Source organism: Rhinoraja longicauda, chromosome 5 (assembly GCF_053455715.1).
Source record: "Rhinoraja longicauda isolate Sanriku21f chromosome 5, sRhiLon1.1, whole genome shotgun sequence".
Taxonomy (NCBI): Eukaryota; Metazoa; Chordata; class Chondrichthyes; order Rajiformes; family Arhynchobatidae; genus Rhinoraja; species Rhinoraja longicauda.
The window spans coordinates 52,410,628-52,430,328 of NC_135957.1; the positions used below are offsets into that span (position 1 = coordinate 52,410,628).

The 19,701-nt window shown below is 39.9% G+C and overlaps 1 protein-coding gene across 7 annotated transcripts in view; it reads left to right on the forward strand.

Moving 5' to 3' along the window:
- Positions 1–19,701, forward strand: part of ptprk (protein tyrosine phosphatase receptor type K) — a 503,565-nt gene that overhangs the window by 241,278 nt on the left and 242,586 nt on the right. For all 7 annotated transcript variants that reach the window (XM_078399543.1, XM_078399544.1, XM_078399546.1 and 4 more), the window contains exon 7: positions 18,451–18,744. In XM_078399543.1, coding sequence (XP_078255669.1) covers positions 18,451–18,744 — 294 coding nt within the window. The remainder of the gene's footprint in view (positions 1–18,450; positions 18,745–19,701) is intronic.

A 19,701-nucleotide genomic window follows, 5' to 3' on the forward strand; every position in this document is an offset into this window, starting at 1 on the left:
CACAAAACGTAAAGACTTAAGTGTGGAAGGGCAAGGCTAACAAACGGCAAACTCCACTGAAAGTGGTGCAGTGGCAAGTTATGGCTTATTAAATTTGAATGATTTTTTTTTCTGAGAGGGCTCATTTTCATCTTTCCATGTTCTATCTGTTGATTAAATTCATATTTTAAGACCAGATGCTGCTGGTTCAATTAGAAGATTAATGGAACATAAGATAATAACTAGTCCACGAAGGCAACCCTCACATAATATATTACAGTATAAACTAATTTCAGTTGCAAGATGTCGCTCTGACTTATCCTGTGACTATCTAGAGTACTTTCAAATTGTAGGATAAATAATCACTCTCAATTTCCACCTGCTCCATGTGTGTGATTTTTGTCTGTCAAATTCTAGTATTTTGTGTATATAGGCTGATTTTTCTATTGAGTCCTGTCATTCAAAGCTAAACTTATTTTGAATAAGGAATAAGATTTTGCAGTGCTTCATTTGCTAAATTCTCTGCCAAGGTTTGCACTGTGAAGATCATTCCTTCCTTTCATTCTTTCAGCAAATGGAACTGGAGGTGTCAGTGAGATTAAATGGCCTAGACACTTTATTAAAAAAAAGTTCTGCTGTTGATATATGAGGGGGGATCTTATTGAAAGAGGGGGGATCTTATTGAAACATATAAAATTCTTAAGGGGCTGGAGAATCTAGATGCGGGAAGATTGTTCCCGATGTTGGGGAAGTCCAGAACCAGGGTCACAGCTTAAAGATAAGGGGGAAGTCTTTTAGGACCAGGATGAGAAAACATTTCTTCACACAGAGAGTGGTGAGTCTGTGGAATTCTCTGCCGCAGAAGGTAGTTGAGGCCAGTTCATTGGCTATATTTAAGAGGGAGTTAGATGTGGCCCTTATGGCTAAAGGGATCAGGGGGTATGGAGAGAAGGCAGGTACAGGTTACTGAGCTGGATGATAAGCCATGATCATATTGAATGGCGGTGCAGGTTCGAAGGGCCGAATGGCCTACTCCTGCACCTATTTTCTATGTTTCTATGTCTATGTTTCTAATCAAGTTTATTCCAGAAACACTACATTTATTGAGTGAAATAATTTTTGTCCTCAATGGACAATAAGAAATAAGACGGCCTTTGAGTTATTATCCAAGAGAGGTTTAAAGATATTTAATTTAGCAATTAAATATATGTATCTTTTGCAGATATTGGTACACTTTATACATATCCGTGCATGCACATCTATTCCATGAAGATATGACTGATGGTTTTAATAGTATTCCACAGTCATCATCAGAGTTCTTTTGTACCAAATGGTTGCATTATTATTTAGCTTCAGTAGAATTATTGTCAACAGGCAGAATATTTTACTGATCCCTGCAGTATTGTACAGCAAGATTTCCCCCTTTCCAGCTCTCCCTGCTGTATTGAATATTTGCTCAGCGGACAACATTGAGATGAAGCCGCATGAGCTGCTGTTCTCTGAAATGCTTTACTTTTATGCACAGAATTTGTGAGTATTATTTATGAGGGAATAGTACTTGCAAATGATGAATGTGAAGTTCTGTTCTCTTCAGGGCATAATGCAGGTAGCGAGTTAATGTTGCAGATCAGTCACTTTTTATTCGAACTTAGCATTTACGTCATTTTCTCCAGCCACATGAATGGAAGATCACAGATTGAGGAAAAGATGGAAGGTTTTTAATTTAAAAAAGTCCTTTGCCAGGATGGAGAAGGTTGGTCTGTTAACAGTCATAATCTTCCAACTGTCTGCATGTAGGTTGTGCATAAGTATTTTCAGAGACAGCTTTATGAATTGCTATTCATTTTGTCCTACTATGTGATATATACAGTGCCCTCGATAATGTTTGGGACAAAGACCCATCATTTATTTATTTGCTCTGTACTCCACAATTTGAGATTTATAATAGAAAAAATCCAATGTGGTTAAAGTGCACATTGTCAGATTTTAATCAAGGTCATTTTCATACATTTTGGTTTCACCATGTAGAAATTACAGCAGTGTTTATACATAGTTCCCCATTTCAGGGCACCATAATGTTTGGGACACAGCAATGTCATGTAAATGAAAGTAGTCATGTTTAGTATTTTGTTGCATATCCTTTGCATGCAATGACTGCTTGAAGTCTGCGATTCATGGACATCACCAGTTGTTGGGTGTCTTCTCTGGTGATGCTCTCTCTGCCAGGCCTGTAATGCAGCCATCTTTAACTTATGTTTGTTTTGGGGGCTAGTCCCCTTCAGTTTTCTCTTCAGGCATGCTCAATTGAGTTCAGATCGGGTGATTGACTTGGCCACTCAAGAATTGACCATTTTTTAGCTTTGAAAATCCCTTTTGTTGCTTAAGCAGTATTTTGGGATCATTGTCTTGCTACAAAATGAACTGCTGGCCAATAGGTTTTGAGGCATTTGTTTGAACATGAGCAGATAGGATGTGTCTATACACTTCAGAATTCATTATGCTACTACATCAACAGTTGTATAATCAACTAGACCAAGTGGACCCGTTGGATCCAAACCTCTCCTGCATTGGTGCAGCACCCTCTCCCACCCCTCCCTCTCTCCTCTCCTCTCCCTCTTTCTTACGAAAGACACCCAAATTAATGGGACGGTAAGTTCACAAAGGGATAAGAGAGTAAGGTCAGGTGAAATAGGAACCGGTGTGAGAGGGGAGGTGAATACCAAATTAAAAATGTTATATATGAATGCACGAAGTATAAGAAATAAAGTGGATGAGCTTGAGGCACAGTTAGAAATTGGTAAGTATGTTATAGGAATTACAGAAACATGGCTGCAAGAAGATCAGAGCTAGAAACTGAATATTCAGGGGTATACGTCCTATCGAAAAGACAGACAGGTGGGCAGAGGGGGTGGGGTCGCTCTGTTGGTAAGGAATTAAATTCAGTCCCTTGCGAGGGGTGACATAGAATCAGAAGATGTAGAGTCATTGTGGACAGAACTGAGAAATTGTAAGGGTAAAACGACTCTAATGGGAGTTATCTACAGGCCCCCAAACAGTAGCCTGGACATAGGGTGCAAGTTGCATCAGGAGTTAAAATTAGCATGTAACAACGGTAATGCTATGGTGGTTATGGGAGATTTCAACATGCAGGTAGAATGGGAAAATCAGGTTGGTACTGGACCCCAAGAAAGGGAGTTTGGAGAGTGCCTCCGAGATGGATTCTTAGAGCAGCTTGTACTGGAATCTACCAGGGAGAAAGCAATTCTGGATTTAGTGTTGTGTAATGAACAGGATTTGATAAGGGAACTCAAGGTAAGGGAACCATTATGGGGTAGTGACCGTAATATGATGTTTTAATCTGTAATTTGAGAGGGAGAAGGTAAAATTGGAAGTGTCAGCATTGCAGTTGAACAAAGGGGCCTATGGAGGCATGAGGGAGGAGCTGGCCAAAGTTGACTGGAAAGAGACCCTAGCAGGGATGACGGTGGAACAGCAATGGCAGTTACTTCTGGAAATAATCCAGAAGATGCTGGATCATTTCATTCCAAAGAGGAAGAAAGATTCCAAGGAGAGTAAGAGGTGACTGTGGCTGGCAAAGGAAGTCAAGGACAGTAAAAAAATAAAAGAGAAGACATATAACATAGCCAAGATGAGCGGGAAGCCAGAGGATTGGGAAACTTTTAAAGATCAACAGAAGGTAACTAAAAAGGCAGGGGAGAAAAAATGAAGTACGAAGTTAAGCTAGTCAAGAATATAAAGGAGGATAGTGAAAGCTTCTTTAGGTATGTGAAGAAGAAAAAATTAATTAAGACAAATGTGCATCTCTTGAAGACAGAAACAGGTGAATTTATTATGGGGAACAAGGAAATGGCAGACGAGTTGAACAGGTACTTTGGTTCTGGCTTCACTAAAAAAGACAAACAATCTCCAAGATGTACTAGGGGACAGAGGACCTGGGGTGATGGAGGAACTGAAGGAAATTCACATTAGTCAGGAAATGGTGTTGGATAGAATGAAGGCTGATAAATCCCCAGGGCCTGATGGCCTATATCCCAGGGTACTCAAGGAGTTGGCTCTAGAAATCGTGGACGCATTGGTGATAATTTTCCAATGTTCTATAGATTCAGGATCATTTCCTGAGGATTGGAGGGTAGCTAATGTTATCCCACTTTTCAGGAAAGGAGGGAGAGAGAAAGCAGGGAATTATAGACCAGTTAGCCTGACGTCAGTGGTGGGGAAGATGCTGGAGTCAATTAATAAAGATGTAATAATGGCGCATTTGGATAGGAGTAACAGGATCAGTGCAAGTCAGCGTGGATTTATGGAGGGGAAATCCTGCTTGACAAATCATCTGGAATTTTTTGAGGATGTAACAAGGAAAATGGATAAGGGAGAGCCAGTGGATGCAGTGTATCTGGACTTTCTGAAAGCCTTTGATAAGGTCCCACACAGGAGATTAATGGGCAAAATTTGAGCACATGGTATTGGGGGTAGGGTATTGACATGGATAGAACATTGGTTGACAGACAGGAAACAAAGAGTAGGGATTAATGGGCCCCTTTCAGAATGGCAGGCAGTGACTAGCGGGGTGCCGCAAGGCTCGGTGCTGGGATCGCAGATATTTACACTATGTACATTAATGATTTAAATGAAGGAATTAAAAGTAACATTAGCAAATTTGCAGATGACACAAAGGTGGGTGGCAGTGGGAACTGTGAAGAGGATGATATGAGGATGTAGGGCGAATTGGACAGGTTGGCTGTGTGGGCAGATGCAGTATAATGTGGATAAATATGAGGTTATCCACTTTGGTGGCAAGAACGGGAAGGCAGATTATTATATCCCCGGTTAGGAAAAGGGGAAGTACAAAAAGACCTGGGTGTCCTTGTACATCAGTCACTGAAAGGAAGCATGCAGGTACAACAGGCAGTGAAGAAAGCTAATGGCATGTTCGCCTTCATAACGAGAGGAGTTGAGTATAGGAGCAAAGAGGTCCTTCTGCAGTTGAACTGGGCTCTAGTGAAACCACACCTGGAGTATTGTGTGCAGTTTTGGTATCCTAATTTGAGGAAGGAAATTCTTGCTATTGAGGTAGTGCAGCGTAGGTTCACGAAGTTAATTCCCGGGATGGTGGGGCTGTCATATGTTGAAAGAATGGAGCGACTGGGCTTGTATTCACTGGAATTTAGAAGGGTGAGAGGAGATCTTATAGAAACATATAAAATTATTAAGGGATTGGACATGCTAGATGCAGGAAATATGTTCCCGATGGGGAGAAGGCAGGAACAGAGTACTGATTGTGGATGATCAGCCATGATCACATTGAATGGCGGTCGAATAGTCTACTCCTGCACCTATTGTCTATGTATCTGTTTCTGTTCTGGTCTTCTGTCAAACCTTTCTACCATCAAAGTCTTTCTTAAATGGATATCAATGCTGCTCCTTGTGCTTGTAGGATCTCTGGAACCATAATGAATCTGTGCTACAATGGTGGATGGAATGGAATCCCGTGGCTTTCGAAGTGTTTTGCTTTCTTTTAATATCTGGAAGGATAGACTAAACAGCATATTCTGGGAGCACACATCTGTGAATAGTGACACAGATTTAACATTTCAAGTCACTAGGCCTTAACTTGAGCAAGAAAAACTTGGGGATATTTATTTTAAAGCAAACGTAAGTAATTTAAGAGAGCTTTTGTGATGACAGCCAGGTAAGGACAGGTCCCTGAATGAAAGTAATTTTGCTCAACATATGAAAAATCAGCAATTGTGAGTTACATTAAATGATTTCTGCTCAATATATTAGGATGACAAATGTAATAATGGGTTCCATGAAGCTTACAACAGTTATCAGTGATTTTTATTAATATTAATATTCAGCTTTGGCATTGGCTCTAATGGTTGCTAAAATAGCTCAAATTACTTGATACAGGAAGTGGATGTTGCTGGCAAGGCTAGCATTTTTGACCAAATGTAAATCACAGTTGAGAAAGTAGGGAGTCATCCTTTACTGTGACTTCTTTCTCGCTGAGAAACCTCTGAGGTATTTTGTATCTACATTGGTTGCTGTTGCAGGGTAGTTTCCCAGCTTTTTTGTCCTCTGCCAGTTGTTACAATGCTATAGTTTAAATAATTCAAAAAATTGGTGAAAATTTTAATACCTTTATGATTTTAATCACACTCCATTAAATAGATGAAGAAATTCACCAACTAAGTGCTGTCGGTACCCTTATACACCAGCCATTTTCTCCATATTCATCATTTCACTGGGACCAGAAATTACCTGGAAATGTCAGCTGTTCACTTCTCTTTAAGTATTAACGTCATCAAGCAGATTGTCACCAAATTGTACCATCTGTTGCAGGATGATCTGCACGTAACATCTGGAAAAGTATGGTTTTGGAATTATCACTTGTTTTTGGTCCCTGAATCCTTGTATTGCAGCTGGTACTTGCAGGTGTCAGTGGTTTTCTTACCATACAAATGATGCGAATGGACAGGGAGTATTTGCATTCTTTAAAGATTAAATTATATCTGACTATGGAAATGTCATTGTGCATATTCAAGACTATCATCCAAAAAAAAACAATTGTGTTCTCTTTCATGTTTTGTGAGGATCATCTGTTTTTACAACACAGCATCAATTAAGCTTCCTATAATTGATGTCATTTCAAGAAATAAATTCTAGCGTGCAAATTTAACAGGTTAAAAGTATGTATCTGTTGAGCAGTGACTAGCAGAGAAAGCAAACTCAATGCTAACATTTATTTCAAGAGGGCTTGTAATACAAAAACAGGGAAGTAATGTTAAGGCTCCCTAAGGCGCAGGTAAGGCCGCATTGGGAATATTATGAGCAATCTTGGGCACCATATCTGAGGAAGGATGTGCTGGCTCTGGAGACGGTCCAGAGGAGGTTTACAAAGATGATCCCAGGAAAGAGTAGGTTAACCTATGTGAGCGTTTGTCGGCACTGGGCCTGTACACGCTAGAGTTTAGAATAATGAGGGGGGACCTCATTGAAACGTACAGAATAGTGAAAGGCTTGGATAGAGTGGGTGTGGAGAGAATGTTTCCACTAGCGGGAGAGTCTTGGACTAGAGATCATAGCCTCAGAATTAAAGGATGTTCTTTTAGGAAGGAGATGAGGAGAAATGTATTTTGTCAGAGGGTGGTGAATCTGTGGAATTCTTTGCCACAGAAGGCTGTGGAGCCCAAGTTAGTGAATACTTTTAAGGCAGTGATAGATTCTTGATTAGTACAGGTGTCAGAGGTTATGGGGAGAAGGCAGGAGAATGAGGTTAGGAAGGAGTGACAGATCAGCCATGATTGAATGGCAGAGTAGACTTGATGGGCTGAATGGCCTAATACTACTCCTATTCCTTATGACTATGGGCAGTGACTATGACCAGAGCTTCAATTGGTACAAAACTGGACAGTGGATTTCTGCATATTTGGTTGTACTCAAATGAAACATGCAAATGCATGCTTAGGTTTCAGCTATCATCCAGCTATCATGAAACTATTGCTTATTAGTACGAAGGACATAGACAGCTGAATTGACATCTTGTCTGTATGTGTTTCATTGTACGTGGGCCACCTACCTTAAACAGAACCAATTTCCTTTCACAAATCTCTGGTTGCAACATGTTCAGTATCGGAGAACAACAGTGGCCACATTCCTATGCTGCATCAGAATAAACCAGAGCTTACATTTTAGCTACCAAGCTTGTATTCTTTTCAATGGCATGCTGCTGCTTTTTTACGCATTCATAGTGTGTACCACAGAATTTATTTTTATTTAAAACAAGCTAATTCAATAAGGGGGAATAAGAGTTGATGTCAAATTAAGTGTTCCTGCAAATAAGGGTGTGAATTGGTGAATTTCACTTGATGTTTGTCATTCTTTCAATTTTCAAATAAGATATTACAAAATGGGGAGAGTGTGCTCCATTATGAGCTAATATTGAGTTTTTCCCCTCAGTAATTTTATCTCCACATATTTTTCCCTTATCTTTTTCTGTGCCATCAAAGATTTTGTTAACTTTGCCATCTTTATAAATACTGCCCAAGCAAAGTACAGCAAAAAAGGAAATCAACACAAGTTATATATCCAATATGTTCACATTACATACCATCATTAAAATCCAATGGTTGTTGTTTTATCGGCATGTGAAATGGCTGTCTAGTTGTGTGAATGATACATAGTTCCAATAAGTAGCCTTTCCATTGGTAAAACCAAATAGCAAACAAATAATTGCAACTGCAGAACTTATTAGTTGCTTTGTTCTTTCGTGTAAGAATCAATTTGGAATGTTCTTGAAAGGTTGTTGCTATTCAATCAAAAAAATAGTAATTTATTACTATTGAAGAGGGGCTTGAATTGTAATTAATTTGCAACTGAGATCCAAATTATCCGAATAGCATGTGATCTGGTGACCAGATTTTAGAACAGATCTTGATAAATGCTGGAAGTTATATTGCAGGTGAATATCAAAGTTAAAACATAACCCTAAATGTTCTGGAATGTGTAATAGATCTTGATAATTTAACATGTAAGCAATTAACTTTGTTAATTGGGTATAATTGGATAGCCATGCATAGTCAATTTTCTTATTATTTTGTTTAATACTGTACTGTACTGGCATCCGTCCATCTGTGAGAGATGATGATGCAGCTTGGCATTGTCCTGCTTGGAGAGGGGGATTTTTCATCTGTGGTTACATCTCACTGTGCCCAGCAAGTATGAAGTGTCCTCTCCATTTGATTTGGCCGCTGAGCCTGGGCAGGTAAATGTGAATACAAACTTGCCCAGCATCTGCATTCCCCTCTCGACCTGATCGGCTGATTCCAGAGGAACAGCGTGGCTGCTGCGTCTGGAGCCTACTCGGTTGCAGGCGTTGCCAGAAGGCGGATGCATGAGGGATCAGCTGACTGTCTTTAGGGACTCCAGCTCCAGTGCCTTTGGCTCTCCTGAGCCTTACCCACAAGGCAGCGGGGTGCTATTTAACCCATAGTTGGGACCTGGTTGATGGATGTCGGGACGTGTCCAGATGGGCCTGCACGTCGCATCTCTGGGGGCCAGAGTTCCTCTGAGATCCCCGCGCAGTTTAGCCTGGGACTGAAGATGGCCCCAGTTACAATGTGTTGCCATGAGGAGGCACTGCGAGAGTCTTGATGATGCAGAGGTTATGTACTGGCAGGGGGAGGCTTACGCACTCGGCTCCCTTTTTCGCAAAAATTGTGAACCAGCGGCATCTGATTTATACCAGGGCACTAGACACATGCAACACCCTGCAGCTCGCGCCACCAACACATTCTGTTTAATAGGTTATTAATATAATTCCCATGATAGAAGCAATTAATTTTCGTATTGTCCATTGAGGACAAAATGTTACTTTGTTCATGAACTTTGTTGCATGATACAATTTTGAAATTGATGTTTTGTACTCAGTGCACTGAAATTTTCTTTTGACTGTTACTTTGCAGTCAGGCTGCAAGATTGACTCCAGGGTGCTTTGCATCCTATAGCACATACGGACATTTTCTGTTCCATTTTTGTGGTGCATAAATCATCGATGCAAGTTGGATTTTAAATATAGTGACAAGGCTATAACAGCATTGTGATAAGCCCTGAATTAAAATGAGTGATAAAGTTCATTCCTGTCTCGTATTGTAATGCGAATCAATGTTTTATGTTAATCAAGTTGACTTGCTCTGTGAATTGTTGCATGTCAGGTAACAGAAAGGCCAGTTTTGTGCTGTTATCTTACGAGCAAATAAGAATCCAGATATGTGAATCACTCTGCTTTATTTAACCTGAGAAGTTGATTGATGGTTTTAAGTTGTGTTGTTCAGAAACAAAAGCAAAACCTGATTTCAGTTCTCATGGGGTCGTTTTCTTGCATTCCTTTCATATCAGTGCCTATTGACAGAGGAAGAATTGCAGAATTAAGAAAGAAATTCAGTTGGTCTATATCAATTACATTTTATATTTAAACAACTAAGTGATGCATCTCATTTTGTGGAGTGAAGGGAAATTTTAAGTTAGACTGGATGGAGAAAGCAGATTTTTCAGCTAAATGCTGTGCGCTTCTCTGGTTTTGAAATGGAGAGAAAATTGTGTGAAACATTTTATTAGACCATCCATTTTCTTTCATGGCACATAATAATTCTGGGCTTCTTAATAGGGAAACTTTGAGGAGAGTCCAGTTGTGAAGTAATACATTTATTTTTAAGCAAAGTTCTATGATGTTCAAGATGATATGTGACCCCAAGCCTATGATAAATTTTCTGTTATATTTGATGTTCTCGCCTAATTCCTTCATAGTACAAACAATGTTTTTCTAATTGAATAATGAAGTTTGAAGTTGTACCTAACCATAATCAATTATTTTGCACCAAACCACAATCTCAATCACATTTTATACTGACACAAGCCTCATTTCTCCCCCTTAACCCTGACTGGCTCAGTGGCATCTGGTTCCTGTGCATTCCAATCACTTTCACAAGGCTTTGGAGTCTTGGAGTAGAAAGGATAAATGGAATGTGACTGAGTTGCAAGTGGTGGAAAGGAAGGAAACATCATTACAAATATCCTTCAGACCATTTGTGATATCCTCTTTCTTTAGTAAACATGATTTTCCACCTGGTAAAGCAGATGGATCCCTCACCCATGTCTCCACTCCACCCAGGTGGGACAAAGTTAGAGTTCCCCTCATCCTCGCCTTTCACCCCATCAGCTTCTGCATCCAACACATCATTATCCAACATTTCTGCCACCTTCAATGTAATCCCAACGCCAATCACACCTACCCATCCCCAATCCCTTTCTGCTTTCTGCAGAGACGACTCCCTCCACAACTCTGTGGTTCACTCATTCCTTCCCACCCAAACAACCCCCTCTCCAGGTACTTTCCCATGCAGCTGCCGGAGAAGTAACACCTGCTCGTACATTTTTCTCTCCCGCATCCATCCAGGGACTCTAGCAGCCTTTTCTGATGAGACAGAGATTCACATGCACCTTCTCTAACCTCATCTGCATTTGTTGCTCCTGATGTGGCCTCTTGTACATTGGTGAGACCATGTGTATCATATCATATCATATCATATACATACAGCCGGAAACAGGCCTTTTCGGCCCTCCAAGTCCATGCCGCCCAGTGATCCCCGTACATTAACACTATCCTACACCCACTAGGGACAATTTTTACATTTTACCCAGCCAATTAACCTACATACCTGTACGTCTTTGGAGTGTGGGAGGAAACCGAAGATCTCGGAGTAAACCCACGCAGGTCACGGGGAGAACGTACAAACTCCTTACAGTGCAGCACCCGTAGTCAGGATCGAACCTGAGTCTCCGGCGCTGCATTCGCTGTAAAGCAGCAACTCTACCGCTGCGCTACCGTGTAAACCGGTACCATTTCACTGAACACACACTCAGTCCGCCAAGACTTGCTGGATCTCCCTGCTTGTTAACCATTTTAGCCCCTCCTTCTCATTCCCATCCCGAACTTTCTGTCATGAGCCTCCACATTGTTACAGTGAGGCCACACGCAAACTAGAGGAACAGCATCTCACATTCTGCTTGGTAGCTTACACCCAAGGAACATTGAATTCTCCAATTGATTTCCTATCTGATAAATGGCAACATTTTAAATGTAATCCTTTGGGAAGTAATTTAGAACATCCTTAATAAGTGGAAAGGTGATGCATAAGAGACCCTTTTTTTCTCATGCATATATGATTCTGAAGTAGGTCCTGGAAGCTACAGGCATATTATCTGAATAATTATTTTCACCAGTTAAAAAGTTGCTGGCCTTTATTCCTGCTTTGCTGGGATACCAACGTAAGGTTGGCAATGTTGTCAACGTGAAGGAATATTATCTGCCAACATCTACAAAATAAAAGCGAGTGTCCATTAGGCTGGCTGTTGCACCTGGCTCCAGTCAATGGATATTTTGTATTGCCCATGGTTCAATATAATAGTGCTGTTGCATCACTTGTAAAAATAGCTAAGCTATTTAAATGACTGTTTAACCAAGAAGATCACGTGATCATTACATCATCGAGCACAACAAATTTAATTGACGACCGTGGTCTGCATTTCATTATCGTGTATGTTGAACTCAGTCACGGTGGATCCTCATTAATTTGCAGTTGGGCATTTGATTAGTTGACTATATGTTTAAAAAGTGAACTGCTTCTTAAAATTCTGAGCACATTCCCTGTATTACGTTGATTATCAGTGTTGCATTTGGGAAGTTGCATGCTGTTTTTCCATCTTGTTTCAATTCAATTGCTCCATTAAAATCTGGTGAAATTGGTAATTTTGTAAGAATTCTGAGAATGCTTTCCGTTACAGGTAGGAAAGTGGTGCTCAGTAAGCACTGGTAAAACATTTTATAATGTAATGGATTGCTGGTACAGTATTTGCAACTTTGAAAACTTATCAAAAGCCATGGAAGGCGGAAGCTTTATAATAAACAATTTGCCTATAATGAGGCATGGAAGGTTGCAACTGTCAACTGTTAATAGTGCAGCTATTAAAAAAAGGTCATTTTGAATGCCTTATGGAAATGTCTTCATTTTTGCTCATTGATTAAATTTACCTGGATTAAATGTACTGCATGACATTTAACAGTTACTCAAAAAGCGCATTTGATTAAATCCTCTTTATATTGTGTCCATTCAAATAATTTGCTAACTGTCGTCAATGCTGAGTGAGTGGCAGCCTCCCATTGAAACATAGCTGCCATGTCCTCTTGCACACCAAGGCATGCTTTCCCACTGCATCCATTGCCGCTAGTGTGCTTGAATTTTCGGTACCTCAGATTTACATTTCTATTACTTGTCTTCAAATTTTTTCTTTGCTTTTCTCCTCTCCATATTTGCAGTATTTGTCAGGCTGTGTTAGTCTCTCCTTTTTCTGAATCCAAAATCAAGTACATCTACTTATTACTTGGTCATGGTGTTTTTAGCACTTTAAAAGGGAGGGGACCTCATTGAAACTTACAGAATAATGAAAGGCATAGATAGAGTGGATCTGGAAAGGAATGTTCCACTGGTGGGCGAGTCTATGACCAGAGGTCATAGCCTTAGAATTAAAGGGCGCTCTTTTGGAAAGGAGGTGAGGAGGAACTTCTTTAGTCAGAGGATAGTTAATCTGTGGAACTCATTGCCACAGAGGGCTGTGGAGGCCAAGTCAGTGGTTATTTTTAAGGTAGAGAAAGACAAATTAGTACGGGTGTCAAGGGTTATGGGGAGATGGGATTAGGGGGCAGCGATCAGCCATGATTGAATCGCGTAGACTCGATGGGCCGAATGGCCTACTTCTACTCACTTGTGAACTTGTGTAAATTCTCTCACTAAACCGATCCATCTACCATTTTGAAATATTGAAATATTAATTCTGTTTTTCTCTCTACAAATGCTGCTGAACTTGCTGAGTATTTCCAACATTTTCAGTTTAAATTTTAATTAAACCTGGTGTTTGCAATACTATGTGCCTTCACGCCTTTTAAAAAAATCATTAAAATCAACCTCATTGTACAAACGCTTATGCTTACTAAGTAATGAATAGCAGAAAATTTATTCAGTAGCTGTGTTTTCCGCAATCTTTGAAGCACTAAGGACATGTTTGTTTTGGGTAAATGCTCCATATGAATTTGTTATTTACTTATAATACCTTAACTGTGAGGACAGAAGAGCAGGGACTGAAATGTTTCAATATTATTAATTTTAAAATAGTGAATTAACTGTTAGGTTTCCTACTAAAGATGAGTATAGTCATATTCAGAGCAATACTGTCATGAGAAATTATTGCACATCGAACTACAGTGTTTTTTTCACTTTAGGTGCATCACTGACATGCAGTTTGGCCACATAAAATGCTTAATGTGTTATATAGGTCAACAACATGAAAACTGGTCCTTTGATCCAAAATGCTAGTTGATCATTAGCCATCCATTAGCACTAATCTAATTGTTAATCCTATTTTTAAAAATTATTTTGGTCTCCTGATGTTCTAATCAGGTCTCCCTCCTGATTCTATCATTCACCTGCACAATAGAGGCAGTTTCAGAACCCAACCAATGTACCAATCTAGCAGGTTGGATAGCAGGTTGGCTGAATGGCAGAAGACAGAGTGGCAATGGAGGGGGTTTTTTCTGCTTGGCTGCCAGTATCTAGTGGAGTTCGGCAAGGGTCAGTGCTGGGGCCGCTACTCTTCACGTTGCACATAATGATTTGGACAAGCCAATTGATGGCTTTGTGGCAAAGTTTGCGGATGATACAAAAATAGATGGAGGGGCAGGTAGTGTAGAGAAAGCAGGGACTCTGCAGAAGGACTTGGACAGGTTGGGAGAGTGGGCAGAGATGTAGCAGATGGAATATGATGTAGCAAAGTGCGGAGTCATGTATTTTGGTAGTAGGAATAAAGGTGTAAACTCTTCTAAATGTGGTGAGAATCCAGAAATTGAACTTGCAAAGAGACTTGGGAGTGCTGGTGCAGGATTCCCAAAAAGTTAATCTGCAAGTTGAATCGGTAGTAAAGAAAGCAAACTCAATGCAAGCATTTATTTCAAAAGGATGTGCTGGCTCTGGAGAGGGTCCAGAGGAGGTTTACTAGAATGATCCCAGGAATCAGTAGGTTAACCTATGATGAGCGTTTGTCGGCACTGGGCCGGTACTCGCTGGAGTTTAGAATAACGAGGGGGGACTTAATTGAAACATACATAATAGTGAAAGGCTTGGATAGAGTGGATGTGAAGAGGATGTTTCCACTAGTGGGAGAGTCTAAGACTAGAGGTCATAGCCTCAGAATTAAAGGACATTCTTTTAGGGAGGAGATGAGGAGAAATTTCTTTAGTCAGAGTGAATATGTGGAATTCTTTGCCACAGAAGGCTGTGGAGGCCAAGTCAGTGGATATTTGTATGGCAGTGATAGATAGATTCTTGATTAGTACAGGTGTCAAAGGTTATGGGGAGAAGGCAGGAAAATGGGGTTAGGAGGGAGAGATAGATCAGCCAGGATCGAATGGTGTTGACTTGCTGGGCTGAATGGTCTAATTCTACTATTCCTTATGACCATCCTGCATCTTTTGGGGATGTGAAAGGAAATATGAACATCAGGGGAAATCTTTATGGCTTTGGGCTCAAACATACATACTTCACACAGACAGCCCCAAGGTCAGGATTGAACTCGGTTCTCAGGCAACAGCTCTGCTAGTTGTGCCACAGCCATCCAGTATTTTGACTTTTTGTTCTCAATTATTTTATAACTGGGGAAGTGCTTTTCTGCAGTCATGGTGACAATGCTGATCCTAATTCACAACCCTTGTCATTGCAATTCTATTATAATGATGACTGGCTTTGAGCTATTTTCAGGAAAATATTACAAAATTAATACAAATCTATTTTGGTTTATGTACACAGCTGCTTTTTAAACCAGGTGCTAATGTTGCACATGACTAAAATTAAAGTAATATGCAATTAATATAAATAATATATTTTAACAGTTTAAAAACATTAATAATTACAATACAATTCTGATCAGTGCACTGCAAAGGGCTTAGTTGCTTTTGAGCCTTGAGCAATAATTGGTGTTGGTGTTGAGAGAAAAAGAGTGCCATAGAGAAATGGGGAAAAAATTCAAGGAAGTGCTCAAAGTCTCTTTGAGGAAATATAACATCCTCACTGACTCCTGGGAATCCCAGCCAAAGACCACTGAAAGTGAAAAAGGGGCATTGGGGGTGGAATTGAGTTCCTTGAGTCCATGCATTGGTGGCACACAAGCTCTGGGGTAAAGGGTGGAAGGTGCACGCCACATGGCTGGCGGGTCTGGCGGAACCTGCCCCATCTGTGGAAGAGTGCATTGTCAGCACATTGGTCTCCTCAGCCGCCTCAGAAATAAAAGCATGGAGTTAAGTAGTTCATCCTCAAGCGGCGATCTAAGAAGGAGAAAGAGAAGAAGATTATTGTACTGTAATGTGAAGAGAATTAAGGTGGATAGCCTTAACTTTCTGCCATTTACAATTACTTGTAATTACCACTGTTTTACCAACGACAATGATTTTTTAGTTTACCCGTAAAATAATCCAAATTCACTTATACAATTCCGATGCTCCTAAACTGTAGGCATGTTCTGCAATTGAAATGGACAAAATATCAAAGAGACAAAGTGCTAGAATAACATAGCAAGTCAGACATATCCCTGGAGAACATGGATAGGTAACGTTTTGGGTCAAGACCCTTCTTCAGACCATCTGAAGAAGGGTCTCGACCTGAAACATCACCTATCCATGTTCTCCAGAGATGCTGCCTGACTCGCTGAATTACTCCAGCGCTTTGTGTCTTATTGTTTGTAAGCCAGCATCTGCAGTTTCTTATTTTTACCTATTACTTTTAGGACAAAAGATCAATTTTGTTCCAAGCCTTCATAATATTTTGGTTAAACAAGACACATGGTGCTGGAGTAATTCAGCAGGCCAGGTAGCATCTGTGGAGGAAATGGATAGTTGACAGACTGGGTAATTGACCTCGATCTAAGAACAGTTTGTCGGATGCTTGCCCATCAACAGCATTGATGAGTCTGTAGTTGTATTAAGGCCAGAATGGAAAGGCTGAGTATCTTAAAGACAATTGTAAAACTACTAGAAAACTATAGGCAAGTGTCCTGCAATTAATGTATTGTAATTGGCTTATTATTGTCATGTGTACTAAGATACATTAAAACTTTTGTTTCTTTAGCTATCCAAGCAGATCATTACCATACTAGTGCAACCATGCCACACATTAGTACAACAGGTAGCTTAAAATATGGTGTTACTAAAAGTGACAGAAAAAAGGTGTGAGGGCTGCTAAAAGGTACATTTGAAGATTGGGAATACATCTTATTCATATGAGAGATTCATTCAAGAGTCTGATAACAGCGCTGTTGAAGGTTAATGAGAGTCAACACGGGAGTGCCCAAATTCAATGCAGATCTAGACATTGTTGGCAGCTTTTTTGTCAAGGTTGCTGGAAGAGAAGTATTCTAGGGTACTGTCAGTATTCATGTGAAGCAAACCCTGAGGATAATGAAAGCTAAAAGTAATCTTTGAGTATGTTAGAGGTTAAATGAAAATTTAAAAACTCCAAATGCTAGAAATATGGAGCAGAAATGCCGGAGCCAGTCAATGGGTCTGGGAGCTTCCGTGGAAGGAGAACTGGTTAACATTTCAGGTTATTAGATGGAGATTAAATGTTGGCTTTGCAAGAGCAAGAAAGAAGGTATGATAAAGTTAGCAATAAAGGGAAGAGATGTTGGGAAATGGGAAATGTGTAAACTGAAGCAATAAATAAAAAGAAAGTTTGCTCTTTTCAAAAACAAAATCCATGAGATTATCATATCCTGAGGTCACGTTAGATATGTAAGAGGAACGTACGTGATAAATGGCTGGACCCTTGACTGTATTTCTGCAAGATGGATCGTGAGATGCAGGCCATAGCTCAGTGAAAGTGGCAGCACAAGCAGATAGAGTGGTAAATAAAGCATTTGACTTTCTTGCCTTTATTAGGTGGAGCACTGAGTATAAAAGCTGGCAAGTCATGTTGCAGCTTTGTGTAGACCATGTTTGGAATGTTGCATGCCATTCTGTCATCACATTACAGGAAAGATGTGGAGGCTTTGGAGACAATACAGAGGAGGTTTAACAGGATGTTGCCTGGATTAGAGAGCAGTAGCTATAACAAGACGTTGGAGAAATTAGAAAAATGATGACATGTATAGTTAGAGTGGATAGTGGGTCTTTTTCCTTGGCTGGAGATGTCAAGTACCAAAAGCCATAGGTTGAGGGTAAGAGTGAGAAAGCTTAAAGGAGATTGGCGAGGCAAAATAAAATTGGATATCATGATATTCCAGCCCTGGAATTGTTGGGAATGTGAAATAAAAAAGAATGATCGAAATGTCCACCAGGCCAGGCAGCATCTGTGCAGGGCAATAATTTGAGAAAGTATTACTGTTTGATGACCCTTCATCACATCTGGTCAAACTGGATTATCGGAATTCAGTGATGAGTCCTGGCCGCTATAATGTATCATCTTTGAAGGTCACATGTTGTTCTTTGAGGTGACGCTGGACTACAATAGAACATTGCAAGAGCCCAAATGTGGAGGTCAGTCTGGGATAGAGAGAACTGGTATCCTCAGGTCACCCTTGTAGTCCAACAGGAGTTTGACTAAGTTGTCACCCAATTTGCATTTGGTTTCCCAGTATAGAGACCACATTTTGATGACTGAAGTTTTAAACATTTTGAATCCAGAAATACAATTACTAATTTAAACAATATTTGCATTGATCTGAATACTTGGGTTTTAATCCTTTTGAGTCCTGATGACTTTCTTTCAAATAACAACCATCGATTACATGAATGTTAGTTAATAGTAGAAGTTGAAGCTGAATGTTACTTACTTTCATTTTTTCCACATATAGAGCCACCCATGCCAATTGCACCACCCCAGCTCATTGGTTTTGGCCCAACGTACCTGCTAATGCAGCTCAATGCAAACTCAATCATTGGCGATGGTCCCATCATTCTGAAAGAAGTGGAATATTCCATGACCAGTGGATCTTGGACAGAAATCCATGCTGTAAATTCAGCAAATTACAAGCTCTGGCATTTGGATCCAGACACGGAATATGAAATCAAAGTCTTGCTGACGCGGCCAGGTGAAGGAGGAACAGGGCTACCGGGTCCCTCACTCATCACCAGAACCAAATGTGCAGGTCAGTGCAATGCAATTTCCAGCCACATAACATTAATCCCATGGTGTTTCTTTTGAAATTAGTAGCAGAACTGAAGAGTATAATTCACAAATAAGGTAAATGCTGAAATTGTTATGAATATTTATACTGACCTACTGAGTTACTGCAGTTCTTTGTGTCCATCTGATAAATTGATAATTCCACTTAATCATGTTCATTTAATCACGCCACTCACCAACTTGAGGAATAAACATCAGCTTAAGAAAACATGAAAAGAGCAGTTAAGAAATTTTGTGATATGCAAACAGGTAAGTTAACAATGCTTTGTATTGATGCGGCAAAAGATTCCATTCATGTCAGTGCATATTGATTGCTTTATTAACTGCACTGAAAACCTTTGACTTCAGCTCTTCTCATACATCTAAGCATTCAGTGGCAATGTTACATTCATTTACATAAAAAAGATTCCAGACCCCCACCCTTCCCAAAATCTGGCACAATTTATTTGTTCTTTTTCACAGTGATCAGTGCTCAATATTGTTACTAAAGTGATTTATTGGTTTATCTTGCTTCACTGGTGCTGCATTTGAAGAGTTCAACCCCTTTCACCTCTATTATCTGATTGTTATTTTATTGTTAATGCAGTTGCTTTTGTTCCTTTTAAATACACAGTTTTCATCCCCCCACCCTCGCCTCTCCAATAAACATACTCTTCCAATTAATTACTTCCTTGAATGTCAGAAAAATGATCTCCACACCTCCATTAGCCTTTCCTCTTTCCTGCACGGAGCACTGTTAAATCCATATTTGGAGTCTTCAAGCTTTGATGCTTTAATTCTGGGCCTTTATTTTTCAGCATTTTCTATTTAAAAACTTGAAGTAGCAATGCTTTTATTTCCCTGAATAGATAAAGAGGAATATTTATGTCCATTTGAAATTTTGTTGATCCAAATAGTGTGTCGTCATAATTTTAATGGC